Source organism: Phalacrocorax aristotelis, chromosome 3 (genome assembly GCF_949628215.1).
Source record: "Phalacrocorax aristotelis chromosome 3, bGulAri2.1, whole genome shotgun sequence".
NCBI lineage: Eukaryota > Metazoa > Chordata > Aves > Suliformes > Phalacrocoracidae > Phalacrocorax > Phalacrocorax aristotelis.
In genome coordinates this window covers 112,064,388-112,091,764 of record NC_134278.1, presented here as the reverse complement: position 1 = coordinate 112,091,764, position 27,377 = coordinate 112,064,388, and the positions used below count along the sequence as shown (strand labels likewise).

The 27,377-nt window shown below is 42.1% G+C and overlaps 1 protein-coding gene across 1 annotated transcript in view; it reads left to right on the top strand.

The window, feature by feature from the left end:
- Nucleotides 1-23,835, top strand: part of PLB1 (phospholipase B1) — a 74,062-nt gene extending 50,227 nt beyond the window's left edge. Inside the window, exons 37-51 of the mRNA XM_075089108.1 lie at nt 1,143-1,220; nt 3,204-3,264; nt 4,229-4,287; nt 6,818-6,876; nt 8,100-8,143; nt 9,363-9,462; nt 10,871-10,922; nt 12,802-12,882; nt 13,965-14,030; nt 14,578-14,672; nt 15,849-15,930; nt 17,260-17,364; nt 18,436-18,531; nt 22,069-22,143; nt 22,600-23,835. Coding sequence (XP_074945209.1) covers nt 1,143-1,220; nt 3,204-3,264; nt 4,229-4,287; nt 6,818-6,876; nt 8,100-8,143; nt 9,363-9,462; nt 10,871-10,922; nt 12,802-12,882; nt 13,965-14,030; nt 14,578-14,672; nt 15,849-15,930; nt 17,260-17,364; nt 18,436-18,531; nt 22,069-22,143; nt 22,600-22,821 — 1,275 coding nt within the window. The 3' untranslated portion in view covers nt 22,822-23,835. The remainder of the gene's footprint in view (nt 1-1,142; nt 1,221-3,203; nt 3,265-4,228; nt 4,288-6,817; nt 6,877-8,099; nt 8,144-9,362; nt 9,463-10,870; nt 10,923-12,801; nt 12,883-13,964; nt 14,031-14,577; nt 14,673-15,848; nt 15,931-17,259; nt 17,365-18,435; nt 18,532-22,068; nt 22,144-22,599) is intronic.
- Nucleotides 23,836-27,377: the final 3,542 nt, after the last annotated feature.

Below are 27,377 nucleotides of genomic sequence, written 5' to 3'. Positions count from 1 at the left end.
ATTCACTTATTTCTAGGTAAAATGAAGTAGGATCAATTTCTTTCTAAGAGGCTTAAATTAACTACTTCACCAGTGGCAAATAACATGGATTTTGTACTTCTTTCCCTTCATTTACTCCTATTCAAAGATGTTGCTTTTCAGAAGTAGGCATAGAAAAGTTTTATATCCCTTGCAAGTAATATATGGCCATTGTTTTCAGAAATGGTAAGCCCACAGTGCTTTAAAAAGTCATTGATAGAAGTGCCAGTAGCTTTCCCTGCTCAGAAAGCTCTGAGCTAAAGATTATGAACCAGTGTTACAAAGAAATAGACTGTTTCCAGGGGATTTCACCTTCTGTCTTACTAAAGGGAATAGCAAATCATTTCAGGCTCTGACACCCACAGATTCCATTTATTGTTCCCACAATTTCTAACTACAGTTTTAAAATCCTACTTCAGGTAGCCACGTCCATGAAAATAGCATGTGTGCCAGACTGTAAGGGCCCAACAAGCCAAGGAAAATTATTTATATTGAGATAACACAAAGTAGGATAAAACCTTGCAAATAAGAGAACAGTGGGTCTTCTAATCAATTAAATATGCCTTCTGATTTTAGTGCTTAATAAAACCTCCTCATGCAGATACTGAAATTGCTGTTAATTGAGATAAGTGGGCATCCCAGTGAAATTTTTTTAGTTTATGCAATGTGCATGTCTTCCTGAATGCATGCTGCATTAGTAGGGAACAAAAATAACCGTGCAGTATTATATAGCCTCTCTTGTGGGGAAGAGTGATCCTTTCAGTAATGAATCTTTCATGTCCCCTTGGTTGACGCAGGAAGATCTGCCCAGGTTTCTCTGGGCTATTTACATGTCTTTTGAAAGGACTAAATCTCTAATAAAGTCTAAGTAATTTGTGGAAGGTTAGGAGAAGAAAATGTTAAAGTGCAGTTGGGATCTGGCATATGTAATTTTTGCCATAAGGTGCTAAACACAAATCTTACTTCTGAATTTTAAGGCGCGAGCATGGTTTCAAAATCCAGATCGCCATTTTGCAGATTAGGCAATTACTTTCTTGGCGATATGATGTCTTGACAAAACTTGCTATGGTCTGTGCGATGTGTTTGTTGCCTAATTTCTTACTTTTGTATTCCTCCTTCTCCAGAACAAGCCATTCCTGGGAACATACAAGAATACCAACTACACACATCCACCTGTGGAGCCCACTAATGAGCCAACAGAGGTAATTGTTGCATCTTTTGCTGCATTTTAGGCAAACTATGCAAAGCGGTATCTGGTGACTCTTCACACATGATCCTGAATTTATAGATGAGAGAAACTATTACCAGTTTTCATAAGGGGAAGCCTACCTTGTATGGTAGTTTCTCCTGTGTAAACAAACGTTAAACTCTTCTTAAAAGCCAAAGAAAATTAATTGTATTAATTGGTGCTATTGTATCAAAACTATGCTCAACAGTAAGTCACCTGGGATGCGTCATTAATTCAGATAGCAAGTTCCTCACAACAGGGAGAAGATAACTTAGAACTCTGAGCCCCCGAATGATCTGGGGAAGGTTTACATGTTCTCTTCTTGAGCCGCTATACTTCCATGCACTTCAGTAAGTTTAACCTGTAGAGGGCAGTCGCCTTTACATACTGCATATGCACCCACGTGCAAAGAATGGGATTCACTTTCCACAATGACTGAACAACTGCCACAAGGTAGATTAAACAAACTGCAGAAACAAATTTGGTGTAGGACTCACAGAAATGAGGCAGTAACTTGCTCTTGTCAAATGGCTGCAGGCGTGAAGACTTCCTGCACAGGGCACACTGTTTTGGTGATACAGATGTGGCTGGAGATAGCAGTCAAAATGAGCTGGGCTAGCTTGGCATGCTGGGGTGGGCCTCATGCCTAGTCAAATTATGAAAATCTCTGTGTGCCTTGAGGGTTTACAAAGAGCAACAGCTGATATTGTTTCAACAAACCATAGTTTGCAATACTGAAATGGGATTTCTATCTGTAGAGCTAGAGTTATACTTTTAATGAGTAATTCTTGCACTTCCACTGAATCTCAACAGCAATAGCTTTTGAAATTATAGGGTAAAGGAAAGAAACAGTAGAGAGAGTATAGGAACAGTTTCCTCTCTGATCTAAAAATAAGCCCAGCTGCCCTTTCTAGCCTCTGCAACTAGCTTTTAACTAGCTGGCTGATAGTAGAGCCTATTACACCACTTTTTTACAAGAACAGATGAACTTGTCTTGATGTTTTTCAGCACTAACCATGTTTTCTGAACACTGCTTATCCATGCAGTTTTTCTCTGGATGGTGGAATTGTGCAATTCTAGAATAATTTGTGTTGGAAGGTACCTCAGCACATCCCTAGTCCAATGTTCCACTCCAAGCAGGACTAGCTCTTAGATCAGCTTAAGGAGATGCCTTTGCTCTTACAGGGACTGCCCATTACAACAGCTGCAATTTTTCCCTCACTACCTTCTCAGCCAATGTTGTTGCTGACTACCCAAGAACATGGGTGACACCTTCATCAGCTGCTTCTGCTGGTGAACCAAGATATTCTGTGATGTGTGTTTGACTCAATTTCCTCAACTGGTGGAATAAGCATAATAGCTACGATATCCTCTTCAAATATATGGTAATCTAATGATTTAGAGCCTGACAGCTCTCTTTACTGAAACTTTTGAAGCTTCAAAAATTTTTTAAAATATTATATTCAGAGAAAGCAAACCTTTTTTTGAAAGTTTCTACGAAAAGAATAGGTTTCTAGTGAGGTACATGGGAAATCAAAATAATATTAGAACTTTGCAGAGGCTTTTGTTGTAGATTTTTGGTTTGTTTGCTTTTACATCTGATGCCTCTTGAGACAGAGCTGGACTTCAAAGCTGAAGACTCCACCTTCTAGATCATGGACATAATGTCCAGGATGGAGAAGAAGAGAAAAAATTATCCCCCTTATGGAACTTTGTCATACAAGCAATATTTCTAGATTAAATATTTTGCCATTGGAAGAATGTTATGTTTTGGCTGGAAAATGTCACCAAAACGAATTGATGCTTGGACAGCATTCCACATAGAGGAAGAAAGGACTGTTGAGCTATATAGGCGCCAACCTAGGATATATGTCTTAACTTGGCTTTGCCTTTCTCTGTACAATTAAACCATATACATAACCATAAGGTGACCCAATTTTGTAACCTGCTGTTTCAGAATTGGGGCAGTGACCTGTCATGTTCTGAACAGACTCCATCCAGTCATGTCCCAACATCAGGTGAGAAACAACTCGTAAGCTAAAATCACAAATAGGAAAGATTTCTCCTTTTGTTTTTAAAAATAAGACTTTGAAATTGCAAATCCTAGGTGGAAAGGAAACAAAAGCTGACAAACAAAAACAGGACAAGGGGTAATGGTTTTAAACTAAAGGTTGGTAGATTTAGACTGGATATTAGGAAAAATTTTTTTACTATGAGACTTTACACTGGAACACCTTGCCCAGAGAGGTGGTAAATGCCCCATCCCTGGAAACATTCAAGGTCAGGTTGGATGGGGCTCTGAGCAACCTGATCTAGTCGAAGATGTCCCTGCTCACTGCAGGGGGGTTGGACTAGATGGCCTTTAAAGGACCCTTCCAATCTAAACCATTCTATGATATATTTAGCAGCAAAGGAAGAAATTCTGTCTTGCCATAAGCAGCAAGTTCTGCAACACAGCAGGTGTGTACTCTGTGGATAAATATGATCATGTTTATAATGTATAATATATCATATACAGTGACATGGCAGATTAAAATTGTCTAGGTAGGTTAGTGGCTTAGCAAGTTTGACCTACCTGGTGAGACTGCTCTGATAAGCAGCATAGTAGGAGCACTGTGTGTAGTTGCAAGGCTTTATGGGGAGATTGCTAATGGGAAGTATTGATCTGTGACCCAAACCTGAAAATCAGTTGAAAGAGATTGAACGTATGCATCCCTAAACATATCTAATCTATTTTCATTCTTTTTCCTAAGCTGTTTTAAGGTCCATTTATTTCATTGTTAGTTGAGTACACTGTTGCAAGCACAGGCAAGAAGTTACACCTTTTGCCTAGCTGACACACAGGACTTAAGGCTCATTCTCACTAAAAGTCTGTAAAAACACCATCAGGTTGGAACCGAAGACTTGCATCTTTATTCTGTTAAACAGTATTTTGTGTTAGTTATCAATAATTCTGCTTTTTTTTCTCCTACTGCTTTTTAGTACATGAGCTACAACCTGTTGATATCAAAGTCATAGGAGCACTGGGTGATTCCCTGACTGTGAGTACTGCTGCGTTCCCACATTTAGAATGAGAAGAGCAGTTGTTGATTTCTACCTAGATGTGGTCACGTCAGGCATCATCAGAGAGAAAGCAAATTGCTTTAGCTTGGCAAAGTAAAACTCATCTACCTATGTCCATTTGCAAAGAAATAGCCTGAAGGGATATGAGTGACACTGGCAATTATGTAATCCAGTAATGAATAATTCAGGCCAGGACAGAAATGGGATTACATTCTCTATTGCACACAGTTTGTTTAAGTGTTTTTGAAAAAGAAAATATCTGCCTTATAAGAATAGTCTTTTCTGACAAAAAAATAAGAACAAGGAATTAGCATTTTCATTGCAATGAGAAATCTTGATAAAAATTCCTATGGAAATAATTGACTGCAGAACAAAGTGCTTCTCACTTGAGATAATTCTGATACTTCTGTATTTCAGAATTTTGCTTTCAGATGTTGCTTCCTGGTTTAGGCGTATTCCAGTTAAAATTCTGATGTATTTTGCGTACCAAGAAATACAAACTGAAAAGAGTAGGCACAGAATAGAAAGGCCCCAGAAAAGTATAGCAGGGAATGCTGCAGGTCTGCACTGAAGTTTTCTGAGGGAACAGTTCCAGAATTACACAACACTACAGAATTGTTCTGGCATGGGATGAAAGCAAACATTCGTGTCAACAGTTCCCATGAATTTTAACTCCTGAGCTGAACCAGTGCTCATTCTAGCAGCTTCAGCTCCTGTAGAGTTCAGAGGGAGTTGAAGGGGCTGAAGCCCTTAAATGCTCAGGCTTATCTATAGGCAGGTGTGCATGTCTTCACCTCCTCATTAGCTCTGAAACTGATTTTGCTTGACCTGAAGTCATCTTGGCTTTTTCCCCCTGCTGAGCTTTGAGCTTTTCTTAGAAGACCTCAGGAACAACCCTGCAAGTCTCCCTCCTGTCCATTGCGATAACTCTTAAAATTGCTTTGTTTCCTCCCTCACATCTAGTGCTAGACGTGTGCACTAGCACACCTCTCCTCTTTTTTAGATTTTAACTCTTTTAATACATAAAATGTCTCAGAGAGCCCTAGTCAGAAGGGCCAAACTCTGATGCTTGAGGTCCCTGTCTCAAGAGCTGAGCAAGACGGTTTTCATACTGCCATTATTCATGCAGTTCCTATTAGTTGCCATTGCCACAGCAAGATGACTGGGGTTTTCATTAGGGGATTTATTGCAAGGGGGGGAATGACAAAGTGTTTCTCATGTGTGTGTACGCAGACGCCCTCACTAGCGCGCGCGCACACACACACACACACACAAAGTGCAGTACAGGCAGCAGCAGTGCACACTTTGTGCACTAACCATCCCTGGCACAGAGGGACTGCAACAACAAAGACCTGCCTTGGTCCACTAAGGCACTGGTTTTCCTCCTAGTATTTCCCACAAGAGCCCTGAATGCAGTCAGCATTTATGGCTGAATTGACACCATGGCTTTTTGAAGAATACTAGATTAAGTGAAACCACTAAGAAACTATAAAGATGCAGAAGAACCCATTTTCATGATTGCGGGTCAGGGTGCTGACCTTGCTAGAGGCCTGTCCCAGTCCTGTGAGCTACTTAAATTCTTCACAAATGTCTCTGTTCCGATGGCTTTATTTATTTTAAAAAGCTATTAAAGTTCACACTGGAGGCAGGCTGTTCTCAGTCTAGATGCAGTTGGAGATTAATGAAAGATTGAGCAATTTAGTCATGTCACTGGCTAGAATGTATCTGTCTGACTTCTTAGCACCAGTGCCCAGTGAAAGTGATAGATACGCCAACATGCTTATCTGTATTGGCAAAAAAAGAAACACCTGCCTAAACCTCATCAGGTCTGTGTGTTAGACTAGCAGACTGGGTCCAGCAGAGGATAAGTGGATTTTTCACCAATGATTTGTTTTCTTGGCAGATTAAAAAGCATCCTCTACTGATTTATTTACAGCTAAAACTGGCTGGGAATTCTTCATCAGTGGTTTTTGGGTCTTTTGGTGTGTTTTTTTCCCTCTAGATTAAGCCTCTAATAATCAGCTTTCTCCAGGAAATGCCAGGCTGAAGCATTTTCCACCAGAAAAATCCAAACAAATACAATGCTGTTGATGTTAATCTGGGTCTGCTGATGTTAATCTGGGTCTTATTGGGTTGCTTGCTAAAACAATTATTAGCGTAGTAGTTCTAAAGCCTTATGTCTTTACCCTTACAGTCTGATGCCCTCTGGCTGGACTCTATCTCCTCTGTTCCATGGTCTACTGTCTAGATGAGCTGCTTTTGTATATGAGGAGAAGCCCATGAATTTGAAGCATGAGAGATAAAGGGCTGCCCAGATGCCAATGTGTGGTGGTGAATAAAGGCATGGACCATTTATGCTAAAACTGGGATATTGCAAATGCTTAGCTGGATGCAGAGCAAAGTTACCAAAACGCTTCAGTACTTTCAAATCATGATGTCTGTCTTATCTAAACTTGTAGCACTTTTTTCTTCTAGTATTTTATAAATTATCTTTTCCGTCCTTTCCAGACTGCAGTAGGAGCCAAAGCAACTGACCTACAAACAGACTGGAGGGGGCTTTCCTGGAGGTGAAAGTGCTCAATTTTCTTTCTCTATTTTTGTCCACAGACACAGTTAAAAGTATGGGTCACGGGGTTGTGTAGCTACTTAAGTATGTAAATGCAGGGGTAGGATGCTGAAAGCAAGTATTGCTGGGTAAGGATTGGAGGAGTTGGGACTGGGAGAGAAAGGGAGTGATTCTTGGGGGGGCAGGGTGTTTGATTTTTGTGGAGGCTTTGTTGCTTTTTTTTTTTTAAACCAGACCAGCCTGCTACAAGTGTGATCCTGTGTGTTCAACTGTCCTGGATTATTAATATGAGTGAATTCTTTCAGTCTCCCGCTAGTCTCTCTGGAGTTTATTCAAAATATTGCTGTTGCTGTGATTATCTAATCCAGTGTCTAATGCTAGAGAGCCTGAGTGAGTGTGGATTGGTATGAACATGGTGAGGACATTGCATGCATATTGAATGAAGATGTCCCAAACATCTTTGATATTGCAAAGTGGACAAAGACAATGCATGTCAGAGTGGGTGTGAATCTCAATATCCATGCTAGAGTGGAAGGAAACTGCCTGCTTTATGTGGGCGGAATTATGGTTGATAAGCGTGTGTGCATGTATGTGTTCTTTTCTTCATCCTTTCTTCCCCCCTTGTAGGTAGGTATCTGCAGGCATAGATGTATTCAGGGGGGCTGACAGAAGTTGTATAACACCGTATTGGCTATGTGCATAGAAAAGTTTTGAATGGTAGAGGCAGAGGCTACTTTCACAATCAACATTGCAGAATCCCAGATAGGTGGTTAATGGCCATTTAATGCAGTCTCTTGTCTGTGCATAACTGCACGCAACTGTAGTTTCAGCAAGGTCACATGGTGGAACTTCGGTGAGGAAAGATGCCTTTCTGTGATGGGCATCCCAGCGTGTCTACATGAAAAATCACTTCTCCCAGTGTGCTCTATTCCCAGTCTGGAGGCATAGCTTCTATCTTAGCTGATGCCCTGCTTGATTTAATGTGAAATCTCCTTTCAGTACTTTCCCTGAATTCTTGTGGTTTACCTCCTTAGCACTGTTTTGAGGTTAGTCTTTGGTTGGTTGGTTTGGTGGGGTTTTTTGGTTGGTTTTTTGTTTGGTTTGGTTTTTTGGGGGTTTTGTGGTTTATTTTATTCCTGGGCTGCTACAGCAACATATGGTGACAATAAGACAGATGGTTGCAGGATTAACTCTATTTGGTGATTTTGTTCATTCCCTTTATAGTATTGGAGGTGATGGGACCCTGGAGACCCAGACTACTTTACCCAGTGAGTATCCTGGAAAATGAATTGAGAAAAGCAAAAGGTTTCTGAAAGTAGTCTAAGTGGATGCTAGGAAACATCTGGAAATGGCCATGCTTTCCTCGTGAATAGTGGGGGATGCCAATCTGTTGTGCATATGAGCAGTTCATGTGAGTCACAGCTGAAATCCAAGCTGACCTGACTAACTGTAAAGTTGATTCAGCCCTTCCACATCACAGGACCTGCATGTGATTGTATTGTCCTTTTGACAGAAATGATTAGGAGTAAATGTGCTGAAAGTGACAGAAGTTCATGGCAGAACTGCTCCTCCCTTGTTTCATGTTGTGCTTTCCAGTGACTGACTGTAATGGCTGTGGGCAAATAAAGGGTTACAGAACAGCTAGCACTCCGTCTAGAGAGGGTTGTTGACAAGATTACGGTCCCTCCTGATGATTTCAAGTTGCTACATTGCACTGAAAAAAATTCTAAAAATACTATAAATCTCTTGTCCTAATGTTCTGTGTAATCAGTTCCTGCAGTTGCCATAGAAACCATTAAGTGGTCAGTGTGACCATAAATTGGAGAGGACTTGGTTCACAATGGTTAATCTATTTGTGCATGATCCATGCTGTGGAGCAGTTTGACAATACCTGACATTGTTGGTAACAAAATTTGATATGTGTTTTCTTGTAACACGCACATTGCTGCATTTGAAAAAAATATAGAAGATGCATTTCATTTGTGTTATAAATGAGACTCTATAAAGAGGTTTCAGATGGCACTACAGACACAGTAAAAATAATAGTTTTCAGACATCACGCTTCCCCACTGAAGGCATTGGTGAAATCCAGATACATGAAAAAAATTCACTTATCTGCAATAAATATTATTAGATTGATATGTAGCTGGAGGAGTGGGAGGTAGAGGGCCGTATTCAGAGCATCTGCTCCTGGTACATGAAGGAAAGTAACCATGATTACTCTGGCACTCAAATTCGAGTTGCCTGGGACCTGTGTGTCCCCTGGGCTGTCAGACCCTGGCTCCTCAAGGCCATGGAGAGAAGTAGTTGCAGTGCTGAAGTCTGGACAGTAACTGGAGTCTCCAAGGCAGATGTGTCTATAGCTTCTGTGAACACGGGGAAAACCCAGGTCCGTAGTCTCACCACTCAATTAGCTTGCGCTTCTGTGGGAGGCAACACTGCCCGTTGTACTGTGGATGGTTAAACATTGTGTTTTCTCTTTTTAAGATATCTTGAAAAAATTCAGTCCGAACCTCTTTGGCTTCTCCACTGGCAGCTCCAAGGAAACAGCTGGATTCAATGTTGCGGAGAGAGGCGCCACCGCACGGTAAGCACAGTCGCAACCAAGGAAGGGCAAAGGGGTGTTTACTGATGGACCGGCAGATTATCTTTGAACCGCATGTCAAGGTTGAGTTAATACTGATGACATGTTTGTACTGAGCATGTTTCTGTCATCTGATGTTTTTAGTTGTGGGGTTTTAAAATTTTTTTTAACATTCAATATTTGAGGATTTATTTGTAACTTTTTCTAAATTAGGGACAGAGAGAAATTTCCTTACTTGATTTGAGCTCTGCCCAGAATTTTGCCCAGAGCCAATGCCTTAGTTACGCACCTTATTTTACCAGTATCTTTTTCTGCCCAGCCTTCAGTATGCAGGTCTCTGATTCACCGTCAGGCCATATCTGTAATGAGAAAAAATTCAAAACCATCTCTCACTTATTCCTTGATTTCTGGAAAACATGCCTTAAACTAACAAATAGAAGCCCACGGCTGCCCTAATGACATTAAAAACCATCCATGTTTGCAGTGCAAAGAAAAAGAACAGAATGAGCAGCTGGGAATTAATTCCTTTCTACTCCCAGAGAAAAACTCTACTAGTCTGTTAAGAACCAAAATGTGTAAGAGTTTGTATTGCACATGCTATGCCCGCTCTACGGTTACTCATGGAATCTGCTTCCAAGACTTCCTGTGACACCTTTAACAGTCATTAAATTTAAAGCAAAAGAGTTTCACAATAGCTAGCAAAGCCCTTGTAGCTACTAAATACTTCACGGGTGCCCTGAGCAAACACTCTGGGCGATCAGTATGGCTGTGGGAGGGCAAATAATGTAAGCACATTTGTGTAGGTGCTGAAGAGATGCAGGGCGTATTAGCTCAAGCACAGTCTCATGCTAGTATATCAGGAGCTCGAGTTTCCAGCTGGTGTCTCAGCATGGTTTGTGTTTCACTCTGTGGTCGTTGCGTCCTGCCCAGGGCTGGGCCAGGACTCTCCAGCCTGGCAGTTCCACAATGTAAGCAATACTTTCCAGCCATAAGACAACCTGTAGGAATTTAAGGCCAGATCAGGAAGGCTGGTTAGGTGCCCAGCTTCTGTGTAAGCACCAAACTCCTCCGCTAAATTTCAAAGGGAGTTATGCAACTAAATGTCTCTGTGCATCTGGGCATTAGTGGTTTTCTCCAAACAAAATGCACTTAAGCCAACTCTGAGATAGGAAGAATTCATCCCAGTTGCCTGCCGCTTGGCAACCATCCTAGCTGAAGCCCTTTCAGATCAGATTATTCACTTGTGCAGCTGCTGCTGATCTTGGTCCTTCGATGTTTGCTTGTCCTTTTGAGGCATCACTTGTACTGATTTCTGCTGTGATCTGAAGATGCCTTGAAACGAGGAGTGGGAGGTCAAGAAGATTATGTGCTTTAACAGCATGCATCTAAAATGCTTGTTCTCTCTCTACAGTAATATGTCAGCCCAAGCACGCGAATTGGTGGAGCTAATGAGAAGCAGCTCGGTAAGTGGAACGTGGGCCACCCCTCAGTGCTCCTGTGGTCTCTGGGAGATGACTTTAATGGGATGTTTGAATAGTGAAGAGTCCTTTACTGATGGAAGAAAAGTCAGTGTCCTTGTCTCTGGCGTGCTTTCCAAGATTTAATGTGCCAAGCATTAGTCTTTAGTAGATGATAATTTACCTATACAAATCCATGCAGGTAAGGTGCAAACGCACAAGGCAGAGACTAATGTAGGGTGCAGTGTGGCCATGAGTTGTAATGATGGTAGTGAGGAAGAGCAGAGATTTGAAGGCTCTGGGGAGATCACAAGACTGCTTAGTTGAACAGCAGCATTCAAAGTGAAGGTTATAAAGGCTGAGTGTAAAAATCACTTGAGCAGGCACCTGGTGACCAACGTGAATCACAAAGTTGACTCTTAGGTCTGGGAAATGGCAGTACTGGGAGGGGGGACAACTGAAGTCTTCCCAGGAGATTAGGCCCTCTGAAACTCTGGTTCTGAACAGGTAAGTGATTGATCAGCGGTCAAAAACCTCAGGGTTGAGTGAATCCCTGTCATGCCACAAACTTTTAGAGAATTAGTAGGGGATCTAGTGTTGTGGACCAGCTCCACTGAGGGCTACAAAGGGCACCAAAAGGGTGACTTGCATTTAATTCAGTGGCTGCTGCTGCAGTTTGCAGTGGGGGATGAAATCTGGGAGAAAACCAAGGCTGCCCTGCTTCAAGTGTTGACTGAATTTGAGTGGATGACTGTCTGGGTGTGAGCTGTTGGTACAGGACGAGCACACTGTAAGGGAATGGGAGTGCCTGGTGCTCCTTGGCTCAGGCTGAATGTGAGAGGAAGGTACTGAATAAGCAGAATTTGTCAAAGCGTGTGTCCTTCTGTGCCAGTGCTCTTGAAGGATGCTGCATGCTAGTCCCACTGTCAGTTACTCTGCATTACCAATTGTTTGGCAGAGTGAAGGGAGCTGGCATGGCTCTTCAATAAAATAGTACATAGCTCTATAAAAAGCTCTGCTTTTTATGTGTCTTTAAAAAGGGCGGGGGGGGGGGAGGGGCAGGGGAAGTCCCTGCCACACTTTGCTTCTTCACGAAAGGCCTTCCGAGCAAAGTGCTGGGTAAGGAGAAGAATTCAGACCTGTGGGTGATTCCCAGGCCCTTCATGTATTTGTGGGATCCTTTTGCTTGTTATGTAAATGCACCACACTAAAAATAGTTGCCTTTGATTCCTTTCTTTGTACTGAACGTTACAAAATGTTTTGATGAGATCCAGCTCTTAGCAGGGCCTATTGTTAGCTTGCAGTGACGTGGATGCTGCAGCTGCCCTTATATGAGCTCAGTGAAATCACCAGCCTCCTGGACTCTTCTATTTTAATCCAGCTGTCTGTTCCCTAGGGCACCCCTTGCCCCTCCTGGCCCTGGGGCAATACATGCCCAGATGGCAGGGATCCCCAGCAGCTCCAGTTCCAAAACTCCATGAGTCACTCCAGCACCCACTCCCACATCTCTTCATCCCCATGTTGCCTGCAGTGTTCAGTCAGAGCTGGCAAATCTCTCCTGTCCATCCCTGTCCTGAAGCTAACATTGATTTAGGCACACTTGCTGCCACAGACACGTTCCTATGCTCAGCTACCCTGACAGATCTTGTCTGCTTTGGCAGACAGGGGATTCATAAGGGGATTTCCTTACGAAAGCCAAGGTGAATTGCAGCTAGACTAGCATTTTCCCCCTGGGCAGATGTTTTTCTTCTTCTGCCTTAACTCAGCATGCCTTCTTTCTCTGTTCTGCCATGTTATCTGTACTACATTTAGCCCCATTTGCTAGTGTTACCTCTGCATGCCTAAGAAATGGATGCTGCAATCTGTTTATTTTATGTGCCACTAGAAAATTAATTTCAAGGAAGATTGGAAGCTGATCACTGTCCTTGTTGGAGGCAACGACCTATGCCAGTACTGTTTGGACAAGGTTTGTATCTCTGAATTAGGCATGTTCATGCAGGCACTTGGCAAGCGACTAGCCTGGAAACTTAACCTTTCTCTCTCTCAGTGAGTCAAAGCACCTTTTTGTTTAAAAAGCACTTAGAAGTCCTGTTCCCTTCATCTGTATTGTATCAGAAACAAGTGCACAGCTTTTAATATTGGGGTATTGTGACTCTGGAGTAATGCATTATTTAAGAACCAGCAACCTGCCCCACACTGAACATAACACTAAGGATAAACTGAAGAGCTCTTCTATCTTAACTGGACAAAGCAATCAAGACAGTGTGGTGTCTTAGGCATGTTATGGGACACAAGTGAGGTTTTATTCTGGAAAGCATCTTCACACAATAATTACTGAGGATGCCTGATTCTTGCTTCAGAATGACAAAAGAAATAACATCAGTTTATAGTGGAAAAAGATGCATTTTATCTAGCTATCAGTGATCATCCCCTCTGAAAAGGTACTTGTGGCACACACTGGGGGTGTGGACCCTAGCTGATTGAAATGACCGAGGACCGTTCTCTGTTTTGCTGCTGCCTGGAGCCTTTGCCTCCACAGCTACACCTCTATAACTTCAGTCACAAAGTCATTTTGCCTTCGGGTTTTGTGGGGCCTGGCTGCCTCCATATCAATGTTCCCTGATTGGCAGTTAAAAAAAAAAAGTATCGCTCTGTTCATAAGGCAAACTAGTCTGTTCTGGGTCCCATAAAAGACAACATGAAATGCAAAGATGTGATTTATGTAGTCATTCATAAGGCAAAGACTCTGCCAAGGGCTATTATATACCTCAGGATTTTCTACAGAGATTAAGAGGCTGTATTAGTGATGTAGAAACACAAGCATTATACAACCTGCGTGCATGTGGCAATAAACCTCTTGATCTGAAAATGTATCTGCCAACAAAGGCAAAAGGGAGCATCTCTGCTCATGGACCACCTTGCAACTAGAGAGTCTGTGGACTCCTTTGCTCAGGCAAAACAGTTAAACTTCTTGGTTCCTGAAAGACGACAGATTCATATTTTCTCTTTTCTTTTTTGTTTTTTTTTTTTTAATTTTAAATTACATAGGAAGCCTATTCAGTGCAAAAGTATGTAACGCACCTTCAGGACGCTCTGGATATTTTCTATGAGGAGGTAAGCTTTTAAGATACCCTAGCAAGCTATGTTCCTGGCAAGCACGCTGATGTTTTTCTCACCTCTGATAGACTGTCAGTGATTATGTTTCATACAAGGCCATCTTCTAAATAGCTGGAGTCAGACTGCTCCTCAGCGCTGCATTTCAACAACTGTATCGGATAATGCCCTGGGAAAGTGGGCTATAGTTTCAGGAAAACTGTGTTTCGCGGTATTTTTGTTGTGGACCAAATGTAGCATGATCCTACTGTCAGTTTTGATGGCTAAACCAACTGGGCAAAGTTTCATTTACCCTGGAGAAAATGGAAACACCTCCCGGAGTGAAGCAGTATTTCAGCTAGCTTGTACTAGCTGCTGGGAATTTTTCGGCTGACATCCACTGTATGTCTCCCTCCCTCTCCCTTTATACATAATCCCTGCACATGCCATTGGTTGCAGCCAGTGCAGTTTGTGCTGACTCCCTGACCCACGGATGGCACTTCTTTCTCACTTTGTAGTGGTATCATGTTCTGTGATTTGGTATGTCTGGTTATTATAATCCCTGCAGCTCCCAAGAGTCTTTGTTAACGTGGTGGAGATACTAGAGATTTCTGGACTGCGTCAGATAGCAGCAAGCTCTTCAGGGTGCGCTTTGACAGCAAAGTAAGTGAGCAAAACAGGTCTTTGCCTTTAAAGTGCTACTTTTTTGGATCAATCTAAATTGCTTCTACAATAGGATATCCACGCTGAGCTTTCCAAGCTACTTTCATTGCTGCCTTTACTTGATGCACTAGTTTCCTGCCAACTTTCTACTGCTTCTTCCAATACTTGAGCTAAAGGCATGCACCCGTAGATAGCAGAGTTGTCACTTCTCTTCTCAGCTCTAAGGCAGCATGTCACAGCACAAGTCACCATATAATTGCTGTACCACTGAACTTCAAAGCCTTTTTTTGCCCAGCCACTCACTGCTCAGCAGCACAGGCTGACACCCCTGACGCCTCTCCTTGTATTCAGTGCTGCATCACCTATGGTACAGGCTGGGCTGCATATAGCAGAGTGCACAACCAGGAACTGCTTTTCACACCTAATGGAAAAGACCAAAGTCCTAACTCAAAGAAGACTGAGGAACTTGTTTTAGAAAGCAACAGTGCCTTTACAGGAGTCAGCATGGATGGGAAAAGGCTCTTTAGTCTAGTAGAGAAAGGTATAACAAAGACCAGTGGTTGGGAGCTGATGCCCAATGAATTCAAATGAAGCTGGTCACAGATTTTTAATAATAGAAGCAATTAACTACTGGAATGCACTAGAAGGGAAAAGAGTGAATTGACTGTATTGCTTGATCTCTTCATATTCATTCTAGACACATTCTTAGAGGATGCATTTCAGTGAAGCACAAGTTACTATCTCTTGATATGGGAGTAACAGAATAAAACACAATGGTCTGAGGAGTCAGACTACATGACAAATTTGTCTTTAAGCCCCCAGATTTCTGAAACTCTGCTGTAAGCCTGTGTATAGGGTTTTTAAAATTCGTAATTGCTGTGAAAACGCACAAGTTACTTCCTGCTAATGTGTGGCATACTAAACACTTCTGTGTCTGACTCAGAGTTGTGGATCCTGCAGCTCTTACTGGCTGTGACAGGTATTCACTTTGAAAACTAAGTCAATAGCGATTTTTTTCTGAAGTATCTGTCCACCTCTAAGACAAGGAGGTGGGCCTCCTTCTGCATGTGAGCTGTGAGCACCTATCCTGAGCTTCTTGAAGCAGACAGACATTGCTGAAGAATTGCGTAGGTTATTCCAGGTTGGCTTTTAATTCTAGTATTTCTTTTGTTGAAGGAATGTTTGCCCATGTTTCTTAAACCCCGAGGAAAACTCTCCTGAACTACAAGAAATTAAGAGAGTTAACCGAGATTTTCAGGTAATGCCTTGATTCTGTAACTGATCATCTTCACTTGTCTCTTTTTCTATTACTTCTCTTCCTCTCGTGTATACCCTCAGCAGGACAGAGAGGGATGACTGGGAAACAGCTTGCCTGCAGTCTAACTAAACCCAGCAGTGTGCAAGTCTTTCCACACTGCCTTATAATTTGACCTCAGTTCTGAGCTGGAGGCAGATTGAACTGGTTCTTTTTCCAGTTGTTTCAACAGCTGAAAAGGAGTTACTGGTGATGGCTGTTTTGTTGATATTCGTTGGATTCATAGTGGACAAACACATAGCTCAGTGAATTAACATGTCGCTGCAAGGGTGACAAATTACCTTGCATCAGCTGTTCTGTGGCAACTCTCAGCAGAGAAAATGAACTAAACCGAATTGATATTCTTTTCTTTTGTTATGGGCTGAGAGCATGCACACAGATGGATTACCACTGGTCAGCTTGCTATCTGGGAGTAACTTTTCATAGCCTCAGGCATAAGATTGAATGAAATTTAACAAAGGCTATAAATAACTCCTGGAGCAGGTTTTTCCATCATTATTCCTATGAATATAGGAATCACTGTATCAGTTCACATTATGTTCTCCTGTCCTCCATTCTGGCTCTGGCAGTGGATGTTGTCTGACAATGCTCAAAATATTAATCTTGGAAAACACTTGTATAAACCTCTCCAGGGAGTGTTTTCCCTAACGAAGGAAGTGGGATTGGGAATGTTTTGAGATAAGACCAGGAGCTTTAGGACTTATAAGATGGCAAGTAACAATGAGATGTTTTTATTATCTGTATGAATGTCTATTGCCATAGTTTTCAAAAGTGGCAGGTGATTTTTTTCAACGCTTAAGTTTTATTTTACTTCAAGCACACGTTTCTGAAAAATCAAGTGTACTTTGGTCTCAGATTGGCCTTCTGGACTCATCTGTCACCTCTAAAAATTTTGGCCTTATGCCTTTTTTAATTCTCTGTAAATTTGAATCTCATTGCAATTGTGCAGCACTGATTTCTAAAAGTAAGGTATGAACTACTTGTTTGGTTGTTGTGGGGTTTTTTTGGGGGGTGGGGTGTTACCAATTAAGCAACTTTTACATTTCACATTATCCTAGCTTCTGTGCATTTTCCTCATGAAAATTTCTTCATGAATCAAATTATTTTCTTAGCTGTTCTCTGGACTGCTTTAAACTATTCAGATGGATTTGTAGTAATAATCTATGGCTTCCTACATTGAAAGAAGCGTAATATGCATGTCTTGATAGCTGACAAATGCTAGGTGAACCTTGTAAGTAATTTTTCTATTTCCAACCATGTAACTCCATACAGGCTGAAGCCTTACAGCTGATCAACAGTGGTCGGTACGAGGAGCGTGAGGACTTCGCAGTTGTCATGCAGCCGTTTTTCCGAAACACCTTGCTGCCCACAGATATTGTGAGTACTATTTTTCTTCTCCATTACGCAAGGATGACTGTCTTGTTTTCCCTAAGTCAGTAAGATCCATGCCACATAGACTGTGCTTCCTTCTCTTTGCAGTCTAGTGGTACAGGGTGGAACCTGCAATAAGAATGACAGAAGACAGGAAAGACTCTGCTGCCTGTGATGAATCAAAATGGCTTTAGAAAACATTCGTAGTGTGCACAGATTAACCCTAAGCATCCTCTGGCTTCGTCTAAACTGCGTGTTGCTTCCCCTGTTGGGGACTTTGTTGGCATTCACCACAATTTTTTTCTGACCTGGGCTATGGAATATGTTCAGGTTTCCTTCAGACAGAAACTAGCACTTGCATGCCTGGCTCTTCCCAGCCTGGAAACAGGAAGCAGCCTTTGAAGCCAAACACTGATTCTCCTTCTTTTCTCCATCCTTAGCATCATGTATGCTGTGTAGCTAGGGATAGAAATATTTAGCATGAATCCTGGTCAAAACCACCCAATTTTGCACAATGCTGATCCTTTTGATATATCATCCCCGTTTTGTTTTGGCAGCCTTCAAGTCCAAAAAATGGTCACCGTACAGGTAGTGACGAGACAAATTCTTCCTCAGTCAGACATTTGCCACAGCTGGACAAGCCCACAATTTTTAACATTGCCTGAAATTCAGCACAAATGTCAGCACCTGAAAGGTTGTAAGCCTTGAGTTATGGAAGTTTAACAAGCAAGAATAAACAGTTTTCTATCAGATTTGTACAAGGTGGGGCATGGGTCACTGGCAGTGTCCATGTAAGAGCTGTGACCGTTGGCTTACTGATAAGTTTAGGTTTGTTATGAAAATTGTTGTGTGAAGTCGAGCAGGCTACATTACACAGAAGGTCTAACTGTGGGCTTGATTACTGCATCTTGAGGAGTACCCAAGTTTATCTGAAGTGCCAAAACACAAGCATGTTGCCTTTAGGAAGATACCAGAATTGTGAAGTGGGTATGCCAAGTACAGTGCACTATTAGATATAATATGTCAGATCTCAAATGTTGAAATGTGCTGATAAATACGTTTTTGCTTTTATCACAGAACGGCAAGCCAGATCTGAGTTTCTTTGCTGCAGACTGCTTTCACTTCAGTGTAAGAGGTTACGCTGAGATGGCCATGGCTCTCTGGAATAATATGGTAAGAGGTTACAACCTGGATCTCTATGTGTTTGTGGTAGCAGTCCCTACAAAAGATAATGAGACAATGTTTTGTCTGAAACAAAACAGTAAGCAAGAAACAAAATTGAAATCCTAACAAGAGGGGGGCTGCTCAACTCTGAGACCTTTCTCAGTCTGCATTGCTTAGGAACACAATTCAAAGCGATCGTGTTGCATAAAGCAGTGTTAAGTCCTTGCTTGTTCGAAATGAGAAATCCTGAGAGTTTTTATGTAATAAAAAATTCCCTTCTCATTTGGTAAATAACTTGCATTAGAGCAAAAATCAGCCTAGTTAAACTTTCAGTCCTGTATGTTTCCTGAAAATGTCTGTTGAACGAGCTTGCCCCTTCTTCAGTGAATTCTGTTAGATTTATTAGGAGAACATACATGTAATTGAATTGCTGCCATTAATGGTGTGGACATGTTGTACACCGCACTTCAGTATCTGAAGCAGTTCTAGTAGTGTCACTGAAACTAATGGGGGACTGAAATCACACCTACGATGCCTCCGCTTGCAGTCACGTTCCTTCTGCCCTTTTGGGGGAAATTATAGCTTTTGAATAGTGCTGGAAGAGTGTGTAAGAGGCACATGCTGGACTTGATAACTCCAAGGTCACAGTTGTTTTCAGAACTGTGATGTTTTCCATGGTGGAAGGAAGAATATGGCATTTTTATGCCACAGTGACATTTCATTCTCTTGTCTCATAAAGACCAGTACCCAAACACATTGTGGTAGCAGAAGTCCTGTATCCTGGTATGTATAAGAAACAAGCATAAACAGAGGGGAATTTCTTTTCAGTTTAAGTAGAAGTTTGAGCAAGATAAGAAACTTACAGGGTACTCCAGAATGAACTTGAGTAGAAGGACTGGGAAATGCAGGGCAGAAATCTGTGCAGTTGCCCAGGGTAGCATATGAGCTGTATGTTCAGGGTTATAGAAAGCAGTAGACATACAGTGCATGCACACGCTCAGAGAAATTGATTTGTGCATGCACAGCGAATCTGCCTGTTTTCTGTTAGGCTTTCCTATCTGAGACTCCAGATGACAGCAGTCTGGTAGACTTCGTTGTGTGGTAGCTTGAATGGGGCTGATGGTGACCCAGAAACCCCAGGCAAACGTAGAAAATATTCAAACTGAGTATGGCTGAAGGTTTCAACAAGAAAAAGAGACCGTACCTGCACATATGGTAGCCTTAAATCAGGTTTCTGTTGCCATGTGGTGTTCCTATTGGCCATTGCTTGTTCCTGAATCACCATCAGTCGTTTCTGTATGCCACTGGAGTTTTATTCTGTCCAGACTGTCACTCATTTCCTACACATGTAAGGATATTAACACAAAACCTTCTACCAGGGTGATGGAGATCAGGTTCTTACTGAAGTGAAGCACAGCTATTCCCTTCTGTAGGGATCTGTTGGTCTACGACTACTGAAGATTTTACTGTTTACTATTTAAATATAGTTCTTGTAACACATGCCTGCTTTTTCACTCTCAGTCCATGTACGGCAAAGCTGTGCAAGCTTCCTGTAAGGCCGTATTGTTTCCCTGTTCCCTGAAAAGCTCAGCAGGCTGCAGGCTTATGGCCAAATGACATGAATTCTTGTCAGTACACATAAAGGGCCAGACTGTGCCTGGCCACTGCGTGGGTATGCGGGGATGGAGATGGCTTAAGGAGCCTCTCCCTCACCATGACTTTCTTTGGGTTTTTTGCTGCCTGCAAAGCAAAGCATGCTCCTGCTCTCTGAAGTCAGAGGACTCTGTACTCTTTAGGGGGCCCCACTGGTCCCAAATCCACCTCGTCAGTCCCCTGGACCAGAAGAAGAGCACACAGACAGTGTATTTAGTTTGTTTTTCTTCTATGCTTGCCACATGCTCTAGAGAAGCTGTGTGTTTCTTCCAGAAGTTGCCCTGTACACCCATGGATATGGGGATACTGTCATCTTCAAAGCTCAGAAGCTAACGCTCCTGAGGAACAGATCGCATAGAGGTGAAGCAAGCATGGCTGGCTACAGAATTCTGCACCTTATCATCCTTTGGGCTCTGTGCCAGACCCCTTACCAAGTGCCCTGGCATGGGGAGTATTATAGTTACCTACAAATAACCAGTCATATTCAGACAGAAGGCTACAGGGTATGAGGCACCCATCTTACAAATAACCACATCAGAATTTGAGCTGTTCCCTTTAAGATGCAACAAAACTACCAAATTCAGTCTTCACAACATTAGCTGGTGGCCAGGCCAGGTGATTAGGACTCTTATGAGTCTAGCAGGATCCCACAACAATCAGCAGAACTTGGCATTCTGTTTTGCTTCTCATCTTCTCTCTACTTATTAGCTTTCTTCCGTTCCCTAGTCACATTTTGCTATGGTTCATCTGTTTTTTTCATTTTTCAGTTCTCTATTTCTTTTTCTTTTTCTCTCTTTTTTTTTTTTTTTAACTGAATATGAGAAAGTATTCCCAGTGTTTCCATATGGGAATCTTATGAACGGAATTTGTTTTTTCCCCTGTTGCGTTGGGCTTGTTGTGGTATTGTTTCTCCCAGTACACTGCTGACACGTTAATCATTTGAGGACAGTAAATGTGTATATAGACAATAGCAGAAGCACCAGCACTCCTTTTTGCTGTATTCCCAAAAGTGCTGGATGACAACTCTGTGGTTCTCTATGGGCCAATCCTGAAGTCATTACTTCAGGCATGTCCATACACAGTTGTAAACACTTCAGTTAACATGACTGAACAAGCCTCTGCTTGTTAGCTTAACTATGGTAACCGATGGTATGTGCACTCCTAGCCAACCACGAATGCTATGCCATTAGCCTGGACATATTTTGAGTTGGAAATGGACTCAGGGTGAGCCTATAGTCAGCTATTGCATCTTAGGTGACAACTGATAGTGCAAGAAGCTCTATTTAACTCACTACTTGCAATCTTGTGAACTTAGCCTCAGCTAAAACTCCCAGGGAATATCTTGTCTGAGTGAAGACTGAAAAGGATGGTACCATCTCATCCTATCTCTGTAACTCTACATCATTTCTGAAGTCAGTTCTATCACCGTGACACCTAAGCATCTTTCTTTCAGTACTGTGCTAAGTAACATGACTAGCATCTGTTGTGTGTGTGTGTGGTTTTTTTTTTTCCTTTGTGGTTTATACTGTCATTTGAGATGTGTATGTGGGAGAACTGGGTGTATAGTGAACCACTTTGTTTTAGCAGAATATTTAAAGTATGTGTTATTCAGAGTTATTTTCTCCTCCACTGAGTTGCAAAAGGAGGAAAGGCTTCTCCTGTTCCTTGCTTCCTGAAGGAGTTGTTCTGTAGCCAGTACATCAGATTCTCAATGTCTTCAATTCATGAGTGTTAAAATGTTTGGAAACTTTCCTGCGATGTACCTTCTACCACATTTCTTCATTGCTCAAGCACCAAAAGATTGGATAAAAAGTTGTAACCACCCAAGTCAGGAGAGTCTGAGGAGGAAAAAAATATCATCATTATGTTTCCTATTGCTTTTTTCTTCTTCAGTTGGAGCCAGCTGGTGAAAAGCAGACTTACAACAACTTTACCCATGACAGATCAAAACTCAAGTGTCCAAACCCTGTAAGTAAAGGCCAGGATGTCCGTATTCCCTGTTAACCACTTTTATTTTTCTCGTTTCTTCTTATTGGTAAAATTCTTTAAAAGAGTATCTTTGTGAAGGCTTTAAATAGATAAATTATACTCCTGTTTTGTTACACAGAGGAAGATCTATTAAAACTTAATGCAAAAAAAAAAATTATCCTCACTGCAGTAGAAAGCCTCTCATTTAAGCCAGTTTTAATGAATTTACATATTTCTATTTGGTTGTCTGCAGCAAACAAATTCAAAAATGATGCCATCACTCTCTGAGATGGCTCCTTTTTATGTTATAGGAACTTTCAGGCAATAGGGCAGGAAAGAGCTTGACCTCTGCCTAAAGGTTGACAGTTCCTCTCTGGGAAGGGGTGATGGCATATTGTCTGAATGCTGCATGTTGAGTGGTCTGTGGTCAGTAAAACCTTTGCTCTCCCTTTGTAGGAGAAACCCTTTCTTGCCACACTGAGAAACAGTGGATTCAGAAATTCAGATCTCAGCTTGGAGAAAACTGAACCTTCAGTCCCCTACTGGGCTGTCATTGTGGCTGCAGTAGCTGGAGTCTTGGCGGGTTCTTTACTTATCTGGCTTTTGTCAGGAAGACAAGCCAGGAGGCACCAACATGAGACCAACACAGAAAGGAAGATTAAAATGACATCTCTGTAAAGCAAGTGGAACAAACCTCTGTCTGCTGAGGCTGCTCTCTGGTGTGATGCAGAGAGCAGCAGAATAAAAAAAAAACCCAAACAAAAAAAACCCACCACACACCACCAAACAAAAAAGCCCTGGTGGATATAAATTAAGCTTCTTGGTTAGCCAGAGATTTTTTTGCCAAATAATCTTGCTCAGAAATGTGCTGCAGAGTTAGCTTCTGCAGATAAGTCAGTGGAGGATGAAGTTCAAAGTGTTAAAGCTTTTTTCATTCTGGGATGCAGTTCTCTGTTTTCATGAATATTACTCAGAATGTCACTTGCTTGCACGAAGTGAGAGAACCTGTTCATGCCTCTTGGCACCTTAATTATGCATCTGCCCTTTTTCTTATAAAACTGTATACAAAGTGTTAGCTACAAGATTGTGTCCTGGTATTCCCCAATAGCAAGCAAAGTGAGATGAAAAAGAAAAGCTGCAATTTCACGTGTTAGATTCCAGCAAGACCATTGAGTTGAAGATGCTATGGTCATTCTACACAGGCAAGTGCAATGCCATGGAAACACCTCCCAGCTAACTTCTGAGCAACCCAGACCATCCATGTGGCACCCCCTGCGCAGTACTGGGCAGCACAGCTAGAATAACTGCACCTTCTCCACTGCCTTGGACTCCAGGCTTCATACATCTGGGACCACCTGCATCACCTCTTCTCCAGCGCTAAATAGCAGAGGGCAGTCCCATACCCTCATTCCCATCACTGTACAGCAGCTGGTTCCAGAATGACTTCCTGTGAAGAAGGAATTTCTTCACTAGCATGCAGTAGGGGGTCTAAACAAAAATAAGGTATCTAATTGGCAAACTAGCCTCGCTTAACCCCCAATATTTTCCTTATTTCCTGTGTCAAATACTTTATATTTTTATTTTACTGAAGCCAAAGTGTGGTTTGCACTGGTGTAGTTTTTTCTGAGGTGCACTACATTTCTACTCCAGAAACGCAAATGAGCAGAAAATTAAAATATTTCAGAGAAGAAAGTGTTCTGGGTTTCCTAAATCTACTCGTTATGCACACAGAAGGTATTCAGACTCCTCCTTTTTCCATTTCAGTCCTACCATTGTCCTCGCTAAGATAAAAAGAGGTGGGTAAAATATGAGTTGTATAGTTGGGTTTCAGGGGCTGTAGCTCCATTCACCTCTCCTTTGATCTGCACTCAAAGGTCGAGCTGTTACTAGTAGGACTTTTATTTGCCTAAATCTTATCCACACATGTGTGTCTGGGAGCCCTACATGCAGCTTCAAGTGGGGATATATTTGGAAAGCAAAACAGAAGCAACTGCATCTTGTTTCAATGCAGCACAGGCATCTCTGCTGCTCTTCCTGTCCCTGTCTTCACTGTGGGTCGTTAAATGCTGGTATTTGTTTAGCTCAATAAATGGAAGTAAACACAGCCTCAAACCTGCAGTGCAGAAGACAAGATTTACTGTATTGTAGTCTATCCCTTCACCTCAGACACATTGGAAAATATAAGCTTCACAAGTGAGGAACTGTAGCAAATATCCAAGCAAATCATGAAGGCCACAATCTTCTTTCATCCTATTGTTCCTGAGAGTCCTCTTGCCCCCTGGGAGTTTGCGTAGCCACTGTTCATACAGCCCTTGGCTTGGGAAGGAAAAAAAAGTAGTAGTTCTCTGCAGAACCTTTCATCAGTACTAGGTATTTCAAAGGAAACTCAAAACAGTAGTTCAGTGCTGATTCATCTTTCTAAATTATGTGTGCATGCAGGAAGTGGGCTGGGGGTCCTAGAGCATGAGTTAGAGGTACAAAATGCTGCAGTTTCTCACATCAGGTTTGTCCTGCCTGGAGGTGGGTACAAGTGCATCTTAAGTTTCACGCTGGTGCTCCCTGCTAGGATAGCTAGAGTTTCCCTTTCCTCACTTAGAAAAGATTTGTTCTGAGCTTCTGAAAGTCAAAAGAAAAGAGGTGCAGCCAGTTGGGAAGTGAGGAGAAAGATGGCTCTTAGTTCCTTTAGCATCCTGAAGGATGCTAGTGTGTAAATAATTCTTGCGCAGGAGCCAGGATGACTCCACTTTGGACTGCATATTCCCAGTTACCTGTGGCATTCAGCTTTGTAAGCAATACTGCCTTTACTTATACTTTTGGGAACTGAGAAGCCATTGAGCTTAAATTATATTGGCCCTGGGCTGCTCCTCTAGCAGGAGACTCTTCCCCTCATTTCTGTAGCTGTGGTGTAGCTCTACTGCACTACTAGGGCAGGAGCACTTAGAGCTGGAGCATGAACTGCTGAGCTCCTTATTTAGTCTATGGAAATTTCTTCTGGCATCTTTCTTGGCTAGACTGAAGTATGTGATGAACTGCACTGACATTTAAAAAACCATCAGGAATCATACAGTTTGCAGCTGTTCCACAAGCAAAATTATTTCCTTGAAGCTATTACTGCTGCACATTCCCTCTGTGCTCATTAAGTGGAGGTAATGTTAAGCTGGAGTGAATGACAAATTATTAGGTCTGGATCTTAGTCTGACTGCATTCAGTGTCACATTAAATCAGATAGTAATCTGTACATCCTGTCTGTCAGTTGTCCATTCTCCCTTTTTTCTTTAATAATGTGTCCTTGGTTTCAAATATCCTCATGGCATTTTTCCTCACTGGACGGCTGACTAGGCCAGATTGCCTACTGGTGCACAAAAGAAGAGAGGTTTAGGAGGAATTTCAAATTTGTATGGAAAAATGCATGAAATGGATGCTGTCTTAGCCCAGGACTTTTCTTTGGCCAAAGGTGATCTTGCCCACCACTGAAAACTACTACTTTTGTGTAAAGTGATTTCTTAACGTCCTGAGAAAACCGGCTTTGTGGATTCTTCCTCTTGAGATGAGCTACCACTCAGCCCACACGAGCAGTCACTGTCCAAAGGACCTTTGTGGGTACTGGTCTTACTGCCCAGCTCAGGTTGTTGTGAAGGGCATTGGGGGTGTTACGCTGTTGCCTGGTCTTGAGAAGTAATCTGTTCTTCAAACAGGGAAGTGATGGAGCCTGGCTAGTGTTGGCAAATCATTTGCTGCTTAGGCAGCAGTTGAGTTCAAGCTCTGGCCTCCTTTGTTGCTGCTGACAGACCCCCCTCTCATCATGGTACAGTCTTTGTGTTTTGCTTTGGAAGGTCAAATGGCACAAAAGAGTTTCATCTAGGGTCAGTTTGCACCAAAGTCCAGTTTAGGTGTTCAGTGAACTTAGGGAAGAGAGGGAAAAGTCAGAAAAAAATCTGCACAGAAGAATTTTGTGTGGCTTTGGAGATTGCTAAATGTTTCCTCCCACCAGCTTCTGCATGGTGAGACACAGGTACTGATTACAAATGATGCCCTTTTAACGGCTGGTCAGTATGTTATAGATTGGGATATCGGGGCAAGAATTTGTTATTTTGAGGGGTATTTAGCTAAAACGTTGAGACAAAACAACGTCACCCTAAAGAGAGGGGTATGAGAAAGCCAGGGATTTTTACAATTCTGCATTTGCATGTTTCACATCCCTCAGGTATTTAAAGAATTTGCTATTGGAGGACAACAGTTTTGCAATGCTTGCTCTTTTTTACCCTTTTTTTTAGAAGGAAGGTATCTGGGATTTTGGGAAAAGCAAGACAAAATCTATCCATGAAGCAGCTCACAAATGACTTAAACAAAACAAGTTTTCTGGGTATCATAGATCTCTGAGCGTGACAGGGAAGGGTGCTCCTGAGAACTATCATGTTAAAACTATTTCTGTCCTAAGCTCATTGTTTGCTCATCCAGGGACCTGAGGAGTATTTCTAGTCGCACGAGTCGGTATCCAAAAAAGGGGGTGGTGAAAGAGGGGAAAGAGGCTGGCACATGTTAATTCAGTATATGCTGATTATCTTCCATTTAACTGTCAGCAACCATCCTCGCCACCACTTAGCTTTTTTGGACACCAGATGTTACACCATCTTTCACCTATTGAATTCCTTTCTGGGTTCAGTAGATTTCTCTTAAGCATTTTGAAACCCAACACTAACAACACACACCCAATGGGCGGGAGGGAAGCTTATTAACTTTAGCTGCTTTTGATGAACCTCAAAGTGCAAAGAAAAAATTGTTCTGTTTTGATCATCAGAGAGAACAGTTGCCCAAGGGAAAAGATAGAGAACCCATGGCTTGAGCAATTTTAGAAAGAAATCCAACAAAACATAGGAGAGCTTATTTAAGGGGTGGTTGGAACTACTCACTGGCTAGAACTCCTCTTGTGTCTTTCCATTTCTGTGACCTATGTAATTGTCACTCATAACACAGTCATAACTAGATTAAGTTATGTGGATTTTACTGAGGAAGCCTCATTCACTGAATTGCGTGGATTTTCCCTAATTGCAGTCCTTCAGCAGGATTTGTAGAAGTCAGGTATAGAAACATGCTTATGTCCTCTGCCAGACAGAGTATTAGATCCATGAACGTGTTTCAGTGGTAGGGTGCTTGTACCCTCCAGGCCTCTTCCTTCCTTACAAGGAGGAGCTAATAGCCCTTTTGGAGTAGTGGTGCTGCAGGTACATGGTTCA